At 52.7% G+C, this 21,855-nt stretch overlaps 1 protein-coding gene across 5 annotated transcripts in view; it reads right to left on the bottom strand.

Moving 5' to 3' along the window:
- The window catches only part of ADGRD1 (adhesion G protein-coupled receptor D1), a 149,036-nt gene that overhangs the window by 82,231 nt on the left and 44,950 nt on the right, over positions 1–21,855 (bottom strand). For all 5 annotated transcript variants that reach the window (XM_086681403.1, XM_086681404.1, XM_086681406.1 and 2 more), the window contains 7 exons: positions 16,052–16,231; positions 12,856–13,110; positions 9,099–9,163; positions 8,218–8,373; positions 5,538–5,597; positions 2,760–2,877; positions 1,404–1,514 (listed from right to left, as the gene is read on the bottom strand). In XM_086681403.1, coding sequence (XP_086537529.1) covers positions 1,404–1,514; positions 2,760–2,877; positions 5,538–5,597; positions 8,218–8,373; positions 9,099–9,163; positions 12,856–13,110; positions 16,052–16,231 — 945 coding nt within the window. The remainder of the gene's footprint in view (positions 1–1,403; positions 1,515–2,759; positions 2,878–5,537; positions 5,598–8,217; positions 8,374–9,098; positions 9,164–12,855; positions 13,111–16,051; positions 16,232–21,855) is intronic.

Here is a 21,855-nt window from a genome sequence, read left to right on the forward strand (position 1 = left end):
CTGTAGTAACACGCGTGCTTGAACGAGCCGGCAGACGCAGGGTTTACAAGCGGCAGTGACCACATACATGCCCCTCATGCCTTTCGGCTGGGTCCCACCTCTCTGCCGTACGACAGCTCTGAAGCAGGAATCATTTTTTCTGTTATTTCCCTCCACCCGCTTCATGGAGAGCGCTTGGAACGTAAGCGGTTAGCTGTCTTCCCGGGATCGTCGGGGTATTTGTTGACTCTGTTAACATTTCAGGAATGTCTTTAACGTCCTCTAAGTCTCAGCATGTGCCACGTAGAGGGGCTTTGCTCATTCAGCTCTCCAAACAATATTACGAGCCCAGTACGAATACCGGCCCCGTTTCACAGATGAGGAGACTGCAACACAGGCAGGTTCGGTAACTTGCGTAAGGCCGCACAACCCGTAAGTGGCTGAACCCGGAATTCCCGGGAATTCCAGCCACCGGTCAGTGCTCGTGACCAGTAAGTCCTGCTGCCAGTGGGAGGAGCCTTCACAGGGGACAGCATGAGGCTGCGGCCCAGCTCACTCGGCAACACTGAGGGTTTCCAGCTCATGCAGCCAGGTGTGTGAGATGAGCAAAGGTCACGTGTGCCCCTGGCGGATCAGAGCATCATCTCCAGACCTTTCTGGAGTTCCCCCCAAGTGTAGGGGGCTGTCATCTGACATCCCCGGGCACCTTTCACACAGGCAAGCAAGATGGTGGAGGGAGCGGAGGTGGGCTCCCGAGGGCTGGCGAGAGGGGACTCCTTGCTGGGGAGGGGACACCGTGATCCTACACCACCCACACTGGTCTTGGTCCCCAGTCTCTAAGGCAGAACCCTGGGAATCCCATGTCCTCTGGCCAGAGCATCAGGAGCTGAGTCAAATCCATGACTCCCCTGACACCCCGAGGGACGAGTCTGTGACGAGTCACTTTTCAAGGAGTCTGGAGGGACTGTGACTGCAGTGGAGATGGCCAGAGTTGCCTGAGCCCCTGAGACGGAAGCAGAACCCAGGCCCCCTGGGCAGACAAACCCCAAACCTAGCCCGAGGCCAGGGACGGGGAGGGGAGATGGCCACATCTAGTCATATGCGGCTGACGTGTCTCAGTGCAGATTTGGGAGGACACGGTGGATCAGAATCGCCTCAAGAGCCTCCCCAAAATGCAGATTCCCCGCCCCTGTCCCAAGTCCCAGTTCACGAGGCTGGAGGGCACTGGGAATCAGCATTCTGAGTGAGCGTCTCGGGAGCTTCCCGCCACACCCTGAGAAGTGCCGGCCCGGAGCGCAGGAAGAGGCGAGCAGGTCTGAGGGCGGTGGCTCGCCAGGTAACAGCTGGCAACACATCTGGAAGGGCTGAGGACTGGCGGGGGCCCCCCGCCCGAGCTCCCGGGCGGGCCCTGCAGCTGCACTCACCTTGGCTGCGGAAAGCCTCGTGGGGAACCTCGATGTAGCTCTGCCCCTGAGCCGGGAAGCGGTAGTGGGAGGAATTTATGGCCTCGGGTAGGAGTTTGGCCACAGAGAACTCTGAGAACAAGCCAGAGACAGGAAGCCACAGTCAGTCAGCTCCGCGGCGCAGGAAATTGGGCTGTAAAACCCCATCTGCCTCTGCTGTTTTTAAAAGAACACGCTCCCCCGGGTAGTGTAATTACCTCTAGAAAATGACGACCTGAAAAAATAAGAGTCCGGGGAAAGTAATTTCGAGCGTGGCTAACGTGTCCATCCGGCCACACGCTGTGGGGGCCCCGTGGCCTGAGGTGACCCCTCCTTCCCTCCGGGCCTCTGTCACCATGGCTCTCAGTTACGCGATGAGCGCCCCCCCCCCCCCCGTGTGGAGGGGGAGCCGCTCCTCACCACACTCTGGGGGACCCCGTGAGACACAGGAGGAGGAAGGCACCCGAGACACACACCTCCCGGCCGTCAGGCAAACGTGTCATTGCACGGAGGGAGCCATCGCGGCCGACTAACTCCCACTACAACTATCCTACGTGGCTCAACTAGGCTTCTGATCCAGAGCCCGGCTGCTGTGGTGGAGCTCAGCAATGCTCCCTCGGTAAAGACTTGTAGGAGGGAAGCGCTGCGAAGTCAGCACGTGTGGGACGCTGCTCCGACCATCCCGGAGAGACAGATTCAGGCCAAGCCTCCAGCTGGCCCTCGGAAACCCGATTCTGCACCTTTTATTTCACAGGCACTCAAAGAAGCCGCGGCTTTTCGACTCCGTTCCGAGCACAGACGACCGAGCACAAGATCAGGCTGGTCCCCCAGTCGCCATCAAATGCTTACGTAGCTTTGCCTCCGCATCGTGGCTGAGCACGTGTGCCCCGATCTCACTCTCCCCCCAAAGTGTAATTCTGTGTAAGGGCGACCCAGTTCAGAAAAGCAGCGAGGTCTGTCTGGGCTGATGGGCGTGGTGCTCCATCTGTGTGCATGTGTGTGCCCACCTGCACGTGTGTGTAAACGCTGCCTGTGCACTCATCCCCACACATGCATACGCTGTGCGTGCGCCTGTGCCCGCGTGTTTACACGCTGCGTGTGCACCTGCGCGCGCGCATTTGCACACGTGTGTGCGCACCTGTGCGCTTATGTGTGTGCGCTGTGTGCGCGCCTGTGCGCGTGTGGGTGCGCACCTGTGCAGATGTGTCTGCGCACGCGTGAGCGCGCGCAGGTGGACGCAGGGCCGTCAGCGCGAACTCCAGGGGCCAGCGTCCCTCCCGCGCCTCCCGCGCCTCCGCCCGCGCCAACGGCTGCGTCCCGCCCTGGGCAGACGACTACCTGCCATGGAGGAAGAGCCGATGATGGTGACCTGGGGGTCGCTGGCGTGCACGTTGGAAGAGATGTGGCCCATGACGGTGTCGACGGTCTCTATCAAGCCCAGCACGACGGCGTTGTCCTGCAAACGACACAACGTGAAGGAACTGAGCAAATGGAACGGGCACAACTGCCCTCCCCAGACGCACTCACCGAGCTCGCGGGGTCCGGCTCCGCACTGGCGCCGCCGGTGCCCATCCCCCTCCAAAGGTAGAGTGTCGCGCGTCTGCGGAGGCCATGGTGGGCCACGCCTGACCTCTCCATGACGAGATGGGAAGGAGCCGTGCCACTATCCCTCTCACAGGCAAACGCCCCACCGAGCCCGCGGAACACAGTCCCCCGGGCCACCCAAGCCATTGGCTCCAAGGCTTAGCCCCAGGTGACAGAGACCCAGTCCCAGCTGCACCCTGAAGTCACCAGGAACTTCAGCCAATCTCTGACCGGCCCTGCCATGCCCCGTTCTGTTTACCGCGGAAGGGGCTAACTGGCCCCAAGTCCCCTCCAGGACAAGGACACCAGCGGCTTCACCCTATTCTACATGCAGGGGACGGACGCCAGCTCCCCAGATCCTCTCTGCATGACCTTCCTGGTGCACCCCTTCCCTCCAAGGGCCCTCTCCACTTACTCTGCATCCCCCAAGCAGAGAGGATCCCAGTGGTCGCTGCCCCCAAGAAGGCAGGGGTCCCTCCTGGTCACCCCGTATCTCTGCAGACAGCCCACCTTGGGCTGACTGTCCCTCATCGTGAGACACTCATCTACCAGGGACAGGGCCTCTCAGCCACCCAGGCACGCAGTGGCTGTTCCCGTCTGCCATCATGCCCCTCTCTCCTTCCCGCCTTTCTGAAAACCATCTGTCAGCTAAGCGTCCTTAGCATTCTCTCACAAACACACGCTCCATGGGAATCTAATGAGGTGGAAATAGAACAGGGAGGCCAATTTTAGACATTTTCTTTCAGGCCTGTGGCCTGGTTTCAATCAGCTAAGCCCGGTGGAGCACATGGAGATCTGTGTTTCTGGCCGGCAGTTCTGTTGGGCAGTGGCTGATTCGTACCTTCTCTCTAAGGAACAGTCGAGCCTGCCTAAGCCTGAATGGTTTCATGATCATTTCTGTTCTGTGGCGGAGCATTCAAAAAAAGTCACTTTAAAATGATGCTGAGAAAATAGGCCTACTCAGGTCCTCCGCTGGCCATGTTCCCAGGCTTTCCCAGGCTGCAGCCCTGTACAGAGCCACCCCCGGAGGTCATGAACTCTAGACGGCTGTGCCTTTTAGAAAAGGTTTCTAGGTAAGATTATCCCAATCTTAAATTCAGGATCCTTGGGGCGCCTGGGTGGCGCAGTCAGTTGGGCGTCCGACTTCAGCCAGGTCACGATCTCGCGGTCCGGGAGTTCGAGCCCCGCGTCGGGCTCTGGGCTGATGGCTCGGAGCCTGGAGCCTGTTTCCGATTCTGTGTCTCCCTCTCTCTCTGCCCCTCCCCCGTTCATGCTCTGTCTCTCTCTGTCCCAGAAATGGATAAACGTTGAAAAAAAAAAAAAAAAAAAAATTTAAAAAAATTCAGGATCCTTTTTCCCCTCTCCCTTTGCCAGGGTTAAATCCAATCTCATTCTGTTTGAAACTGTTCAAATAAAAAGTTCATCAAATGTAAATCCTGTAGCAATCTCATTAATAACATTTCTGCCACCAACCGGCAAATATTTTTTTAACATTATAGGGGTTCAGGAGAATAAGCACTTTAATATTAGACCGGTGTGCGTATGGCCCTGCTAAGCAGTTATGCGTCCCCCACCCCGCCAGGCAACCTTGTAGGTCCCATGTCAAGACCACAACATAAGAAAATGGACAGAGCCAGGACCCCAGGTCACTGGACTGAGAAAGGGCTCCTGAGACCCACTTCACACTTTGCATCAGTGAAAAGTTTCACCTGTGCTCTGCCACTGAGATGCAGGGGCCTCTTTGTTACTGCAGCACAGCCTCGCCTAGCCTGACTGATCTAGCTACTGTTGCTGGAAACTGCCCTGGACATAGTTAAGAACAGCCAGATTAAATCACGCATACAGAGTATTTGTGGAATATATACACGTGAGCAAAACATAAACTAGATGGAAAGGGACGTATGCAAGAGTGCTCAGGGTCACGGTGTGCCATAAGACTTCAGGTGACTGTTCTTTTATATATTTCTTACAATCTGCAGTTTCTACGTTCTCTACAGCTTATTAATTTGTTTTATCAAGCAGTAAAGTCAATGACATTACTCTTAAAAAGAAAAAAAGTATTCCATTCTCTATCTGCTGTTCAGAGAAAAAGAGAAGCTTTTTTGGTTCTTACACTTATCACGAAGTACATATTGCCACGTGTTCCCCTTTTTTCACATAAGCTAGTGACCTTTAAGCGTAAAACATGTTTTTATTACCATTCGAGAAGAAAGTGATGGTAAAAAATTTATCATGAAAAATGATAAACATCAACCAAGTATGCAGTCCTCATGGAGAACTGCAACCCCCCTCCCTGCTCGGTGTGGAGGACAGTGGCATGTTATTGACACACAACCCTTAAGCCATACAGAAGACAAGGCACTTCAAATCAGTTGTATATCTGGTCTGAGCTCTAATGTCCCAGATTGCGGGACGGAGGGATGCATCATTTCTCTTAGAGATGTGAACTGGGCCACAATTATACCACTTCTAGGAAGACACGGCAGTTCCCAAAGCATGTACGTTTTGAAGCTCAAATGTTTTTTGTCTTACCTCTGACACATCAATCCAACTGGGCAGTTGAAGAACCTCTCCCATGGTTTTTAAGAAAGCCTAAAGGCAGACAAAATGACACTGCTTAGCACGTATCTTAGAATTTATAATCTAGAACAGGAGTTGGCACTTTTTTTTTTTTTTTAAGCCCACCTAGTAAAGCGGTTAGGCTTTGAGTATAATTTTGTCACAAACACTCAACCCTGCCATTGTAGTGCAAATGCGGCCACGGACAACACAGAACTGAACGAGCACGTTCCAATAAAACTTGATTAGCAAAACAAGCAACAGACCATATTTGGCCCAAGGGCTACAATTTGCCGACTCCTACTCTAGCGCAGTTTGGTGGAATAAACATATAATGCAAGCCACGTTTCAAACTTTAAGTTTTCCAGTAGCCATATTTTAAAAAGTTAAAAGGCAACAGTCGAAATTAATTTTCAGAATATATTTTACTTAGTCCTATACCTATATACCTAACATAGCACTTCAACACGCGCTCAACATAAAAATTATCAATTTAATATTTCACACTCTTTTCTTTGTCCTAAGTTTTAGAAATCCAGGCCATATTTTACATTTAGGGCACATCTCAATTTGAATTAGCCACAGCTCAAGCACTCCACAGCCAGATACGGCTAACGCTGTCCTTATCACCCAGCACAGGAAATGATTTTTCCTCATTTTCCCCCTCCCAGTGCTAGCCAGTGAGAAGCCAGGGCATCATGGAAAACTGGATAATGGACGCCAAGGGTTTTTACTTCTCACCCAATCAGAGATGGGTGGGGTTTGGAGTAAATCTGCAGGATTCGTCTGCAGGACGCCCAGGCAGGTCTCTCCGCCGGGGCCCACACCAGAGGTCCCAAACCGAGAGCCCACAGGCTGAACCCGCCTCACAAATCCGCAAATAACTGCTTTCAAATGTCCGTTAGCTGTCCACTTCTTAAAAATTGGATTATTTTCCACTTGAAGGATCCAGGCATGCGGCTTCCCTTGCAAAATAAGAGGCTGCCCTACAGATGAAACTCCGGTGGATCCGAGGCTGCGGCCACCCCCTGCAGGTGAACCGCTGCCTCTACTCCGCCCTCGGTCGACCAGGGCCGAGTTTGCAATCTCCCACCCTGTCAGGAGGCCCAGAGAGGGAGGCACAGGGAAAGAGGAAATCACCAAGCTTCAAAATGACCTGTGGAAACCTGCATTGGATTCCACATTCCAACACAAACATACCCTGGAGGCTACCGCCCACCCACCACGTACCCGCGCCCCTGGGAAACCTTCCTTCCACCCCAGGGCTCCTGCCTGGAGCGGATGGGCGGGGGCCTGGAAGTGCGCAAGTACAGCGCCTTGCTCCCGCCTCCATCTCCTTATGATTGGCTGAGCCATCACGCCCCGCCTGCTCCCCTTGGCCAGCGACTGGCCAGGTGGTGGTCATGTGACCGAGTTCTGCCCAATGAGCTGTGAAGGGAGAGCTGAACGGGGAACCCTGGGAAAGCATTTCCGGCTCCCTCCCGGAGGCGGTCGGCCACACGTGGGGTGTGGCGCTACCCCGACAGCCGGTGGAAAACACGGCGGAGTGTGTGGAGAACTGCGCTGTCGCCCAGAGCCCTGGTGTGCGGGAAGACCGAAGCACTGGAGCCCAGGTGGTGCACTCCTTCGCCCCTGTGTGGAAGTAAGCCCTTCGTGCTGCTGCTAGTCCCCGGCGGCCAGAACCACTCCCGCAAGGAGGCGGATGAAGCGGAATGGCCTCTCCGCGCTGGCAGAGACGCCGAGGCTGGCAGAAGGTGGGCGCCTGGCCAGGGACACGGGGCAGGGGCCAGGACCCCGGAACCCAGCACGCCAAAGATGTCAGCACTCACCCCTCCCCCCCTTAAGGACGCCCGGGTGTCCCAAGTTCCTCCATGTCCGTCTGCAGCCAGCGGGTCAGGGAGGACGAAGAACTCTAACTGAGCGCTCACCTGTGCCAGACTCTGTTCTCCGCTCGCACGAGCCCACCTGGGTCCCCCAAGCCGAGTATCCTGTTGTTGCCCCCATATGGTAAATGAGCAGCGTGACCAAGGGCACTGGGCAAGCAGCCGTGGAGGGAAATTCAACCCTGCTGTCAGCCCTCTGCACCCTGCTCGGGACCCTTACACTGCACTCTCCCCAGGGAAACCCACTTGGCCGAGAGCCCTGGTGCTGAGATCAAGTTAAGTCCACAAGAGCCAGGGATCGGCCCCTACCTTGATCTGCAGAGTAAAGCACCTTGATCCCATCCCATAAATGGCACCTAACTTTAGGTAACTTTGGCAATTCCCACCGACGTGCACGTCACAGCACTGGGGGTCAGGCTGTGTGCACACCAGGGCTACGTCTGCCCGAGACCCAACCCCACCCTTCACCTGTTGCCAAGGGAGGCAGCCGGGTAGCACACCCAGATGGTCAGCCGCCAGGTGGATGCGGACCTGGGAACAGGAGGTGAAGAGCTGAGTCTGAGCTGAGGGAGGCCCCGGCGTGCTGGGCAGAGGTGGCTGGAGGGGCCACCCCATCCGGCTGTTCACGAGAAGCCTGTAACCCAGACTTTTACGTAAAAGCTCACGACTTTTCTACGACTCTGTGCAGGTCAAACAAAACACGCCTGTGCTCCTGGATCTGGCAGTTTGCCTGCTCTGATCTGCCAGGCGCAGAAAAGAAATAGCTTTACCTTGGTGAGGTTCAGCGCTGTTTCCTGGGAGAGGGCCTTACTGGGTAAGTTGAGGGACACGTTTCGCAGGTAACTCAGTACCGTTCCTGGACTCTGGAGGTTTTTTCTCTTCTCCGTCAAGTTGGTTATGATAGGATGGTAGGCGTTGGTGGGCAGCTAAAAGGAATGAGAGCTGTGAGTTCGGGCTGGGGATGCAAGTCCAAGAAGTTCAGCGTGTGCTCCAGGCCGCGTGCCTCGTGACGCCCCGTGACGATGGCCCTCGCTCTTATCGCATATGAGGCACTTCCGTGACTCTCTGGCACGTACTGACCACCTCAAGAAAGACGCACCTATTTGAGAGTTGAAACTAAGCACAGAGAGGCTGACCCAGAAACACATGGGAAACAACTGGAATTCGCACCCACACAAATGGTGCAAGAGTCTGCGCCCTCGCTGTCCCCTTAAAGCTCCCAAGTAAGGTAAGTAGCATGATTACAAATACTGCTTCCAGAGGGGGACGTTTCTGAGTGGACTGATCTCTCCTCAGACGACGGGACAAGGGGCACAAACAGAAGGCATGCATCCACGCACAGCCCCCTGCTCTCCGCTCGCTGTGCCGCCTGCCCAGGAGACGGTCTCTGTGTTTGTGTCCCCGGACGTCTGGTTTACTTCCTTTCGACCCCTCTGGCCACAGGCCACAAGAAGCAGAGGACTTTCCCTTCAGTCAGCTGAGCATCCAGAGTTAGTGCCAAAGTTAGCTTCTTCTCCAGGGATGATTCCTCCCCAGACACTACACTGCCAACAAGAGAGAGCCAGACTGTCTGATGGAATTCAGCCCTGGCATACAGTCTAAGCCGAAAGGCTCTCAGCAAGAGGGGACCGAGATCGATGTGCATGCTCACCACAGTGTTGGCTGGGGGTGTCATGAAGAAGCTTGGTGGCGTCGAAGACAACACAGCATGCTTTCCTGGGGGGAAAAAAAACAATAACACTGAATTAAGGACTAAACCGTGGTCACTCTTCCAGTCTAAGAAAGGCCTGCCTTTATTCAAAACTCTCCAGCTTCAGACCCGTCTAAGACAGCCTGAGAATGCTGAGCAGGAATGCTGTTGCACAGATACAGGGCTAATAAATTAGCTTAATGGGTAGATGGTATGGATTTTCCCAGGTCACGTTACTTTTCTATCTATATTTCAAATCACTTTTGAACACCCTCATGCAAGTCGTCACATAAAAAGATGATTTTATGTAAGCTTTTACCGATCTCAGATAAATAAAGAACCAAAAGAAACGGCCTTCAATTACACCTGGACTAGTTGGAGATAGAATAGAGAGTGCTGCTAATCTCTGGGCGGAGACAGACCATCCCTCCCAGACAGAAGAAGCAAGACAGACAAAGTGGTGGGGCACACTGTCCTCCTGAGTCCTTTCAACCCTGAGGATTCTGGTTATTCTTTTCCATTTGGTTAATTACAAATAACGAAGACATCTAACACCAAAGATAAGCCATATTCGCTCTTCTCTTCCTCTTCTCCACCAGCTATTTTCGAATCTTAGCATTTCCCGGTAAGAACACAGACTAACTAGATGCTCTGCCTCATTTTCGGAAAAATCCCTCCAGGTTGCTTGAAGTGATCTAAGGAAATGACCTCACCACCCCTAGTTAGCTCCAGTAGTAACCAGCCTCTCGGGTTATGTGGGGCCCGGTAGCTGGGGGACAAGACGCCGAAGGGGAGACTCTGCCCAGAGGACTAGAGACCCAAACGCTAGGTTCTCCAAGTCAGAGTGACATTCATTCCTCAAATGGCAAGTAGTTACAGAGGAGTCCCATCCAATTCACATATAACTTTTGTGAGTCCACAAAGTAAAAGTGCAGGACGGTAAGGACTAACCCGGCAACCCTGCCCATCGTCACCGTCGATGACCCTGCAAGGCTACGAGAAGAAATGAGAATCTTTCGTGTCCTCTGTGAGTCCCAGGTCCCAAGGGGCTCTTGTTTTGTGGGCATCAGATTGTGTGGGTGTGTTTTCAGTGTTCAAAAATACGTAACTTGGAAATCACACGACTCTGAACGCAGCCTTCTGCTCCCTCTGATTTTCTGTGGGAGGGGTGGCCATCCATTGTAGCACTGGGAGCAAAGCTGACCAGGTGATGGATGATCAGCCCTCTGCCTTTGTACGAATTAGGAAAGGTCACCGCATCTGGCCTGCTCTGGCTAATGGATTACAAGGGGACACCCCCTCTGGGCCAGTCATGCAGAGAAATGCCTGCTTTGGGCTCACCCTTGGTGTGCAGACGGGGCTCTATGCAAAGACCAGGTTTTGCCTCCTCCTACACACCAGACACAGCAGGGCCCTGGCCTGGCCTGAGAGCAGGCTGGACCTCAGCCCAGATGTCTGTCTTCACACAGCTGGCATGACCCTGGCTCTGATGGACCGACTCACATGGAGCAGTCTAGGGAACTTCCAGATCATTTTCTCTGTACGTGCTTTATGTCATGTGACCTGTCTCCAAAAGCAAGTCCCCAAGCCATACGGGGCCCTGATGGGTGTAGTTCTGGCTCAGCAAAGGTGCATGTGTGCACTCCTTGGGATAGGTAGGTGTTAATGCAACACCTGTCCTGAATGCCCCCCCCCAAAATCAGATACCACCTTCATGGGGCACAGAGGGTGAGGTGACCTGAAAGGCTGTGCCATGTGTGGGGCTGATTGCCCCATTTCTGAGCCCTGGGATGTCCTGGGGACAAGGGTTTGCTGGTACAGACACAAGAACCAGAAAGAGCAACACGTCTTTCCAGTGTTATTAAAATGGTAATGTATCGAGAAAGAAGGATTTGTTTCAGGCTTTCAGTAATATAAATACAGATGACATTTTAGTCTTGGTGACAAATCTCTGAATCTTAAGCTATAAAATGCAGAAGATTGATATCCTTCTTTCTTGTAAAGGACCTATATTTTGTCCTTCTGTCACTTGTGTGACAGGAATGAATTCCACTTTGTTAGTGAAGAATGAGTGTCAAAGGCCGCCGTGGACACAGACTTCCTGCACACACAGCGGCCATGCCCTGCTCTCGAGATCAGCAGCCCCAGTCATCTGCGGGGAGTCCCCTCTCCTCTGCATTTGGGACACGCCAACCCTACTGCCATGTCAAGGGTGGACTGTGACCCAGGCCTAAGGCAGTCAGCGTATCCCACACCCCCAGCCGCAGTTCTCAGCTCCTGGAAACTGGGATACACATGGATCCATCTGGTCAAATGAGACTCCTGGCCAGTCCTGCTGCAGGAGGAGACAGAAAAGAGAAGTTCATCTTCTGCGAGCATGGGGTGGAACCCTGGAGGGAACGGCAGCCATAGTGGCACCACCAGAAGGAAGCGGGGTCGAACAAAGAGATTCCCAGTGACACGTGTGAGCACCTAGAGCAAACCGGTCCTGAAGCGGATTTTCTCCTGTTGTTTCCATTGTGGGAGTTTTTTTTTTTTTTTTTTTTAATTTCCCTTGTTGGCATAAGTCACTCAAGTTGTGTTTTCTGTGACATAATCACAGGGTCCTAACAGCTGAGGGACTCACTGTCAGAACCTGAGAGGGGGGCAGGCCTTACATTAACACCTACACCTCCCGGTCCTGACCTGCCCCTGCTGCTCTGGTGTCCATGCAGTGGCCAACCAACAAATGTTTATGAGTGACTGTCATTTTTTGGCAGATTATTTCACGTGCAAGGACCAGTGCATTCCCTTGTTATCACAGTGAAAATAGAATGGGGGAAGTAAATATTAATCGTAAATCAGCAAAACTGTTGTGAAAACCTGCCACGTGCAGGCATTGTGCTGATGCCTTACACCCGTGACACTGTGGCTCCACAGCCCCCCACCCCTGGGACATGAGTAGTACTGTTTCCATCCATTTACAAAGGAGAACACAGTGATTTGGGAAGATTAAGATACAAAAAAGTCATATATTACATGATTCCATGTGGCTGGAAGACCCAGAAGAGGGAAATCTGTAGAGACACTGGCTAAGCGGTGGCCAAGGGCTGGGAGGGGGCAATGGGGAGTGAAAGCTAGCAGGTGCTGGATTTACTTTTGGGGTGATTAGACTTTTTAAACCAGAGGGGATGGTTGCACAGCTGGTGAACATAGGAAGTACCACCAGATCATATGCCTTAAAATGGTCAAGTTTATGTTACATGAATTTTACCTCAGCCAAAAAAGTGACTTCCCATGTCCCAGAGTTCGTTGTGGCTGAGTGAAGGTTTGAACCCAGGCCACCTGTCCCTGAGGGCCCATCAGAGCCTGGCATGCAGGAAGCACCTGGTAAGCATTTGTTGATCAGATGCACTAAAGGACCCGGAATGCCTGTTCCCAAAGGGTCTGTAATCATCCATCACATACACCTCCAAACCCCCTGGCAACCAGCAGGATATTCATCTCAGTGTGTGTCCGTTAAGGTGCCAGTTTCTCCATCCTGGGGAACAGGTGTTCTAGAGAAACGGCTGTATTTATGAGGTTCATTAGGATGCCTCTCAGCCTGCGGCGCAGACGGTCCCCTCAGGAGAGCACGGAGCGAGAAATGCTAGTGAGGGAGGCGGACGGAAGGAGCCCTGTCCTCCCAGAGACGGGCAGAGCTGGCCCGAGCCCACCCCCCACCCCTGTGCCCACTGACCAACGGCAGCTGTGAAGTACATCGCGATCTCGTCCGGGGTCAGGGCCCGTTCCCAGATGATGAACTCATCGAAAGCTCCGACCTCATAACGCTTGGTCTGGTCCTGCTCAGACCCGATCACGAGGTTGACGCTGGGCTCCCCGTAGGCATGAGACACTTTGCCGCTTGGGTCGGAGGTGCTCAGGGTCCCATTGACATAGACTTTCAGACCCTCCTTGGATTTCCATGTAAACAAGACATGAGTCCAGTAGGGACCTGGAAAGAACAAAGATCACTGTTCTGCTGATGTGGGAAGCACATGTTTCTGAGTTGTTAAATCCCTTTCGAGATGATTAGTCACTGTTAATCTTGGTGAGTCCTTCATGATCTAGATCTAACTTTTCTCAGTCCTTTGAAGCACAGAGAAGAAATTGTCCCCATCCCCAAAATTCCAGAAGCAGTCCAGAGAGACCCTTTGCTATTTTAAATTAGATCCTTTGCTATTTTAAAATAAAATGAAATAATAGCTAATGGGGGTAACTTGTTCAAAAAAACAATTCTTTTTCTTCAGTCCTGCCTGTGCCATCATAGTGCAGGTCAATAAAACCCGTTGGACAATAAAACCTATCTGAGGGCCTGATTCAGCCCAGGGCGGTTGGCATCCACCTCTGCTCTGATATGGTACACATAACACTAATAAACATGGTGGTATCACGGTAGTCAGGGCCACCCTCTGGGCTCATTCTCTCTGGCCCGAGAACCACAGTGACCCAATAAGAAGAATCTTCATCAGACATTGGTGGTGGCTTGCCCCACGAAGGGCCCAGCTTGGTTTTGCAAGTGATGTGTTATCTCATGGGCTTACTTCTGGAAGGAATAAGGCAGCCCGTTAAAGGACATGTATCATCTTGAGCCCAGCATCATCTTAAATCACCCAGCAATAAGCCGTTGGGACTTCATCAAAATAAACCCTTCAGCACAGCGAGGGAAACAGCCAACAAAACTAAAAGACAACCGATGGAATGGAAGAAGATATTTGCAAATGACGTATCTGATAAAGGGTTATTATCCAAAGTCTATAATAAACTGATACAGCTCAACACCCAAAAAACAAATTATCCAATTTAAAAGTGAGCAGTAGACACGAATAGACACTTTTCCAAAGAAGACATCCAGATGGCTAACAGATACACAGGAAGATGCTCGACATCACTCATCAGGGAAATGCAGATCAAAACCGTAATGAGATACCACCTCACACCTGTCAGAATGGCTAAAATCAAAAACAAGAAGCAACAGGTGTCGGTGAGGATGTGGAGAAAAAGGAACCCTCGTGCACTGTTGGCGGGAAGGCAGACTGGTGTAGCCACTGTGGAAAACAGTGCGGAGACTCCTCAGAAAGTTTGAACTTGAACCGCCCTACAACCCAGCAATTGTACTACTGGGTATTTACCCAAAGAATACGAAAATACTATCTACAACAGCCAAATTATGGAAACAGCCCAAGCATCCACCCACTGATGAATGGATAAAGAAGTGGTATATATATTCAGACATAAGAAAGAATGAAATCTTGCCATTTGCAATGACATGGATGGAGCTATTGAATATTCTGATAAGTGAGTCAGAGAAGGGCAGATACCATATGACTTCATGCATATGTGGAATTTAAGAAACAAAACAAGCAAGGGGAAAAAAAGAGAAACAGTCCAGGAAACACTCTTTAACTGTAGAGAACAAACTGATGGTCACCAGAGGGGAGATGTGTGATGGGGATTAAAGAGTACATGTATCATGATGAAAAATAAAATAATTAAAATATATGTATATTATATATATTCAATCACTCAGCAGTTACTTAGGACTTTCTTGCTCAGGTTGCTCGGGACTGTGCAACTTTATAATCTTGAGTCTCTGGAGAGCCCTTGGGTCCTAAATGGGTCCAAAGTGTATTGCCCTTGAATTTAAAGCAAGAGTAACAACTTTCTTCAATGAACAAATAGAGTGTACTGCCAGGCAGAAATGTTTACAATTCTCCCCCATTTCCCTGGGTGGAAAAACAGAGTTCAGTAGACTTTACCTTAAAATATGTCGAGGAAACCTACTAGGTGCCCCATACAGTGTCAGCCCCGAGGATCATGGGGATAAGGCTGTTACATAAAAACCTGGCAGAAGGTGATAAGAGCCAGGAACAAGGTACAGGTAGTTCCGTCTGGGGGGGCAGGGGAGGCAGAGACTCCTGACCTGGGGTCAGAGAAAGCAAGCAGGGAGATCCTCCCAGACCTCTTTTGCAGACAACGTTCAGGCTTAGTGTGAGTGAGTGAGCACGGTTCCCCCACTCCCCTAGGTAGCCCGGCACAGAGAGGGCTCGGACACACCTGTTTGGTTCCAGGTCTTTTAGCGACTAAGACATACAGCCTCCTTTCCATGGGCCAGAAGATGCATTTTCCTGGAGGCCTTCACTCTGCCAGCCCCGTCCGTGGTTCCCTCTTAGTCCCCAGCCTGGACTGGGCTCCCCCTCAATGTCACCCCAACACTTCTGGGGCCCTGGTCACCTCTACCTTGTCCAGTGTCCACTTCAGACCCTCTACTCCCCAAGCTTCCCCCCCCCCCACACCCCTGACTTGTGCCCACCGCACGACCCCACATCACCCCGCGGAGCACAGAGAAAGCAGGAATCTCCAGACCGAGCCACACTGGCCCGCAACGCCCACCTGCAAACTCCCCCACGTCGGCAGGGCCCACCGTGCTGCTCCCCACGTGTCCCAGGGCACCCCCACCACGGCTCCAACTCCTGTCTTCCAGACCCCCCTTCCTCCCCAGTCTTCAGCCACTTTTCCAAAAAGTCTTCACATCATACTCTAAATAAACATTGCCGAGTCTATACCACTAGAAAGAAGGAGGGGGAGGAGGCGAGGGATGATAGGGAGGAGGAGGGGGAGCAAAAGAAGAAAGAAGCAGGAGGAAGAGGGGAGGGGGGAAGGGAGGGGGAAATGGAGCAGGAGCCATGCTAAGCAGTACCGCATTTCATCTCCCCCAGCCCCACCCTGACCTTGGCCTCAGGCAGGTCAGGCCAGCACCTTCCCCCCAGGAAGCAGAGGCTGAGACCCGGGCATCAGGCAACCGAGGCAGGGCCCAGCTGGGGTGGGAGGGGCCCAGGCGCTCTCCAGCATCTTCCCAGGCAAGCCCTTAAAGCAGAGGCCGAGGGGTCCCTTACCTGGCGGGCTGAAGGTGGCCTCCCACGTCTTGGCGTTCTCCCGCGTGTACAGCTCCACGGAGCCCTTGCCGCCACTGGAGCAGACCTTGAACCCTTCAGAAATGACCTGTCCCCCGTATGCCGAAGGGATCGGTCTGGACTGCTCTCCGTGCGTCTTCCAGAAAAAAGAAAACGTGACCCCTGAGGGAAGGAGAGGCGCTGGGTCAGGAATGACAGCAGAAGGAACTCAGAAGCAGCTCCTTTGCGTTTGAAAAGCCCTTCTGTCCTCATTCTAGAGACAGTGCATGTTCAATTCAGAAAATTCCCATAACAGCAATAGGCAGTATTTAGCAAAAGCTCGTTAAGTACCAGACACTTTTCCAAGAGCCTTCAGGGACTTCTCTCCTTAAATATTGTGAAAACCCTGTTACCACCTCCGTTATGAAACGAAGACACTGGGCCAGCTTGCCCAAGGTCACCCGCCATCATTAAGGTTAGATCCAAGCTCCAGCCTTGTGACCCCAGAGCCCCCAAATATAAAAGCCTGCACAATCTTCTTTTTTCTTTTTCTTTTTTTTTTTTTTACATTTATTTATTTTTGAGAGACAGAGAAACAGAGCACACGTGAGGAGGGGCAGACAGAGGAGACAGAGTCCAAAGCAGGCTCCAGGCTCCCAGCTGTCAGCACAGAGCCTGACGCAGGGCTCAGACTCACAGACCATGAGATCATGACCTGAGCCAAAGTCGGACGCTCAACTGACCGAGCCACCCAGGGGCCCCCACAATCTGTTCTTATTCTTCCTTTTAGTCCAGAAGCATCTTCCCGGTAAGTCTTCCTAAAACCTTCCCTACAAGCATATTTTACAAAGAAAGGAGCCAGCTCACACGCACTGGCTTATAAACCACATAACTTACTGTATCTCCGCGAAATCCCCCCAGTGTCCATACAGCCTCACGTCATCCTGTTCTCTGCACAACGCTACATCGAAACCGATATCACATGGTCTCCTTCAGCTTTTTATTTTCCAAACAGAACTGCCAGCTAAACCTGGCACGCCTCAGATTACATGCCTTTAGGAGAAATTCCTAGGAGGGAATTTCTTGTCAAAGGGGAAGCCCACTTTTAAGGGTTTTGACATCTACGATTGTTATTTCCAACAGAGGAACGGAGTGGGGCCCACAGAGGCCGTGGCCGCTAAACTTTCCTTCAAGACACCCAGCCCACAGGTAGTCAGGTTCCTAAGTCCCGAGCTGGCCCCACATTGTACCGTGTGGATGACATGCTCTTTGCTCAGATGCTACTATGAACGAGCTGGCTCAGTGGTCACTGCGTCTCACCTGAAAACAAGTCCAGATGTTGGGGGTGAGGAGTTCCTTGTTATATGGGTAACCTGTGCATGTGTGTGAGAGAGAGACAGACAGACAGATGGAGAGAGGGAGAGAACAGGTGCACACGTGTGAGTGTGGAGCTGACGACCTGCGTGGACTGTGTGCGAGAGCAGGAAGTAATCCCAGTGGCCTCATCCCTCTCAGCCTGGCCCGGGCAGGAGAGGACAGAGCCCAGAGTTGATCAAAACAGGCCCAAGGACTTGAGGGTGGAAGGACAGAGCCGGAGGGCCATTTGTCCTGGGCCTTTTTATACAAATGGCACCAAATTTAGACTTTGGGCCTTCAAATGAGATTATGGACACAGCCCGAGAGTCACTGGATTAAAGGAAGACATCTTTCAGCAAATATAAACATGCACCCCATTACCAGCCATCTTTACTGTAATGCCTTGTGAATTGACACGTTACGAGTTGTTCAACTGTCTTGTGACAGTCATACTGCATCATACTTTTGTGGGCCCAAAGCCCTATTATGATTATCATAAGCATGTTAAAACATGGCATAATTTTATAACCCTTGTTTGGAATTTCTCCCGATTTTTAAATATAAGAGGAACCTCAAAATGATGGCTGGGACCTGGACCTTTGCTGACCTCTGAGGAGGGCGAGTAGAACCCCAGGTCACAGGGACTGTGCTCTCAGGGCCATCAAGGAGGGCAGAAAGTGCCCGAGGTGCCATGCCATGTGGGCCACGAGGCTGGGGCTTTGGATGGAAGGCAGCTTGGAGGGCAGAGTGCGACCCCAGGGCCCTTGCCTGACCCGCTGCTGCGCGGGGGGCCCGTCATTTCCACCCGCCAGGTGCTGTGGCCAGCAGAGCCCAGCACAGGACCTCGCCTCCCCGCCTGGCCTCTCTGCTCTCAGACACAACCCGCTTCACGAGGACGCTAGCACACACATTGTGAAATTCTTGTTATGAAACGAGATCCCAGAGGATTCATAGAAGTTAATTTTTTCCAAACACTGCTGTGTTTAGAAATTCCTCCTATTCAGTCCCGCTTTGGCCAAATGCCTCTCTGTCCCGGAAGAAAAAGAAGAAGGAGACGTCGGTTTGGCGTTAGGTAAGGGTAGATGGAAGGCAGATGGCAGTGCCCGTGAGCAAGTCTCATTTCGGCTAGTTTAACCCGCACGATAATTGCTTTTATCTTTATATTTAAACATCAGTTTCCAGGAGCCGCTAATCCCAGCGCCCTGAGGATCTCTGCTTCCCGCTCCTGGGTCATTAACACGAAGAAGAGACAATCTGAAGGGAAAAGAAGTGCAATGATTGACACATTGTTTCCACACTTACTTCCTATGAGCATTATATCGTCATCTACCCAAAAGGACACAACGAGAAAAGGTCTTTCTCGACAAGACACAGAAAAAAGAAAAGAAAAATACCGTCCGGGTGCCGCAAGGAAAGACTGACACTTCGAAGCGCAGAAATGTAAAATCCTGCAAGGCAAATAATTTGCCAGAACAAAGCCAAAAGACACATAGCATTCTAGGGGGGGAAATAACACATAACGCATTTAACGTTCAAGAAACCGATTTCCTTACTATGTGAAAACACTTTGTAAAGAAAAGTAGTATCATCAGCATTTACCCGGGAGCAAAGACTCTCCCAAGACTTGTACACGCGTGAGCTGTTAACCCTCCCGACAGCCCTATGAAGTAGGTGTCACTCGTGTCCCCAATTCATAGGTAAGAAAATCAAAGCACAGAGGGGTTGAGTGACTCATGGGCGGCCGCACAGCTAGTGACAGGCAGGACTCGAACCAGGCGGCACAGCTCCGGAGGCTGCACCTGTAGTCACTGCCCTCCCCCAAAGACAGCACTCGTTCACTCACTGAAGGAGACAAAACAGATACCGGGAATTCCAAGAAAACAGTGCACAACAACGCCCCGGGCCAAGGAGGAAGTCCCGGTGAACACACTGTCCCCTCTGATGGTGGGCGGGAGGGCAGCTGGCTGGGGGAGGGGAGGTATGGGGTCCTTCCAGGTAGAGGAACAGCCCTTCCCAGGCCAGGGGACTCGGCACGGTGTCCCGCATGCCCCAGGTTCAAAGTGGACCTGAGCATCGAGTCAGGACAAAGTGACCTGCAGGCCGCGTGGCCAGCGTGGTGTCCACCCGCCTCCCCCAGTAACAGCACGGCTGTGTTCCTCAGGAGAGCCAGTCCGGCCCCCCTGACCGCACACCCTGGGCCCCCTGCAGGCCGCGCCCATCAGCATCCGCTCTGGGCTGACCCTGTGTCCCACTGCTGTGCCTTCTTGGGGAGAGTCAGCAGAGAGAGACGCCTGTTTCTGAGGAGAGGACTTGAGCCCCTGGACCCGGCCTGAGGCCAACCGTGATTTTCAAAGACACCCGCAGTGTCCCCCATCCCGCCCGTTTGTGCCCCGTGACCTCGCCACTCTCCGCCAGCACCCAGGGCGAATTTCCCCACCTGCCCTCTGCCTGACCCGACCCACAGGGGACAACAGAAGGGACATTGGCCGAGGCCTAGCTGCAGTCCCTAATTGTCCAGCAGCTTCTGCTGCGTGCCTCCGGGAGGTCTGAGCCGTGAGGAGTCCAGGCCGCGCAGCTGGGGAAAGACCACACAGGGGCGCGCACACACGCGGGCACAGGGGCGCCAGAGCCAGAGGGACAGAACTGTCTTAGGTGAGCTGTGGGTGACTCCAAGCCTGGCCGCGGTCTGACGACAGTGCCTTGAGCCCAGTCAGCCCACAGAACCGGGAAAAGTGACACCAAATTGTGTTTTACGTTTTAAAGTTCAGGTGTGTGTGTTGCACAGCAACAGCCAACCAAACACAATCTTACCTGAAGCCGTTCGCTCCATGAGCAAATCGATTCCCTCTTTGAGTTGAGTTTTTCCCTTGCTTTACGACTCTTCAGCTACATTTCCCTTCCTGACCCCGTGGTGCCCCCAGAGGCCCCCATAAGGAGCTGAACCTGGATCCCTCCTTCCTTCCTGACACGCACTCTGGGGAGAGGTTTGGGGAGGATGCCGGAGCTGTCGCTGCAGAGGGACAAGCAGACGCTCCATCCTGTCCTGCTTACTCCTGTACTCGGGTCAAGGTGGAGGTGGCCGCGTCCCTTGTGAGACCGTGGCACCAGCAGAGAGCGACCTGTCTACACCCCGTCAGCCTGGGAGCTAGCCAAGAGCACAGCTGCACAACAATTACCCTGAGCCAGAGGGCAGGCTGCAGAACGTTCTGGAATGGGAAACTGAGGGCATCCAAATCCAGTGCCATCAACGTCACCTGAGGGCTAAACCGTGGTCTCGGGTAAGACACATCTCGGTGCACTCAGACTGGGGGCCTCAAGGGTCTCCCTCCATTCTGGAAGCTGGAGCTCCTGGGGAGTGGTCTCCCTGGTGTGCATGTGCAGACAGACCCCCCCCACACACACACACACCCATCTCCTGCCCAAGTAAGGCATTACTTGGGTCCTAAGCAGATTTTCCCACAGAGCAGCCGCTGTGCTCAGGAGAGGACACAAGCAAGCAGGGCTCTGACAGCCTCTCCTGTCCACGACAGGGGGACACCTGCCAGGAGCTTCCCCAGGGCACAGGCCAGGGGTGGAGAGACTCTCTGGGGCAGGTTGGGCTCTCTGGCTTGCCTGACACAAGCCCAGCAAGGCTCCCACCTCCGGTCCCAAACTCTGATCCCACAAGACACTGAAGTGTCATCTTTGTCCCCACATTCCAACAGAGTGCTGCTTAAAATGACATTTTTGACCCCTGTATTCTTTTTTTTTTTTTTTTTTTTTTAATTTTTTTTTTTCCAACGTTTTTTATTTATTTTTGGGACAGAGAGAGACAGAGCATGAACAGGGGAGGGGCAGAGAGAGAGGGAGACACAGAATCGGAAACAGGCTCCAGGCTCCGAGCCATCAGCCCAGAGCCTGACGCGGGGCTCGAACTCACGGACCGCGAGATCGTGACCTGGCTGAAGTCGGACGCTCAACCGACTGCGCCACCCAGGCGCCCCTTGACCCCTGTATTCTTAAGAGTTGGTGATCCCACCACTCGAGGGCCTTGGACACTTTGTCCGAGAGAATTTTAGCGCAAAGACCCACCTTTACACAACTCGAATCACAGCACGAGAAGCTACTGCCTTCTCAGTTGTCCTTGGCTCTTCTGGCCTGCGGCAAGGAGCAAATCCATCCGAGCGTAAGTAACGATTGCTAATCCCCACTTAGCAAAGAAACGCCACATGTCGGATGTAGAGCCCTCGGCGGGCAACGATGCCCAAGCAGGACTCAGTAATGACGTGTCTCCCGTTTACGGGAATTACTGTTACTGGTTTTCAGTTCATGGGAGGGAGATAGTTTCTTTTTCAATTAAATCCAAGTGAGTGACATTTAAAGAAAAACACTAAGGAGTGCCTGGGTAGCTCAGTCAGTTAAGGTTCCAACTCGATTTCAGCTCAGGTCACGATCTTATGGTTTCAGGAGAT

The sequence above is a fragment of the Puma concolor genome, chromosome D3, assembly GCF_028749965.1.
Source record: "Puma concolor isolate L17-30 chromosome D3, mPumCon1.1.hap2, whole genome shotgun sequence".
In the NCBI taxonomy this organism is placed as follows: Eukaryota; Metazoa; Chordata; class Mammalia; order Carnivora; family Felidae; genus Puma; species Puma concolor.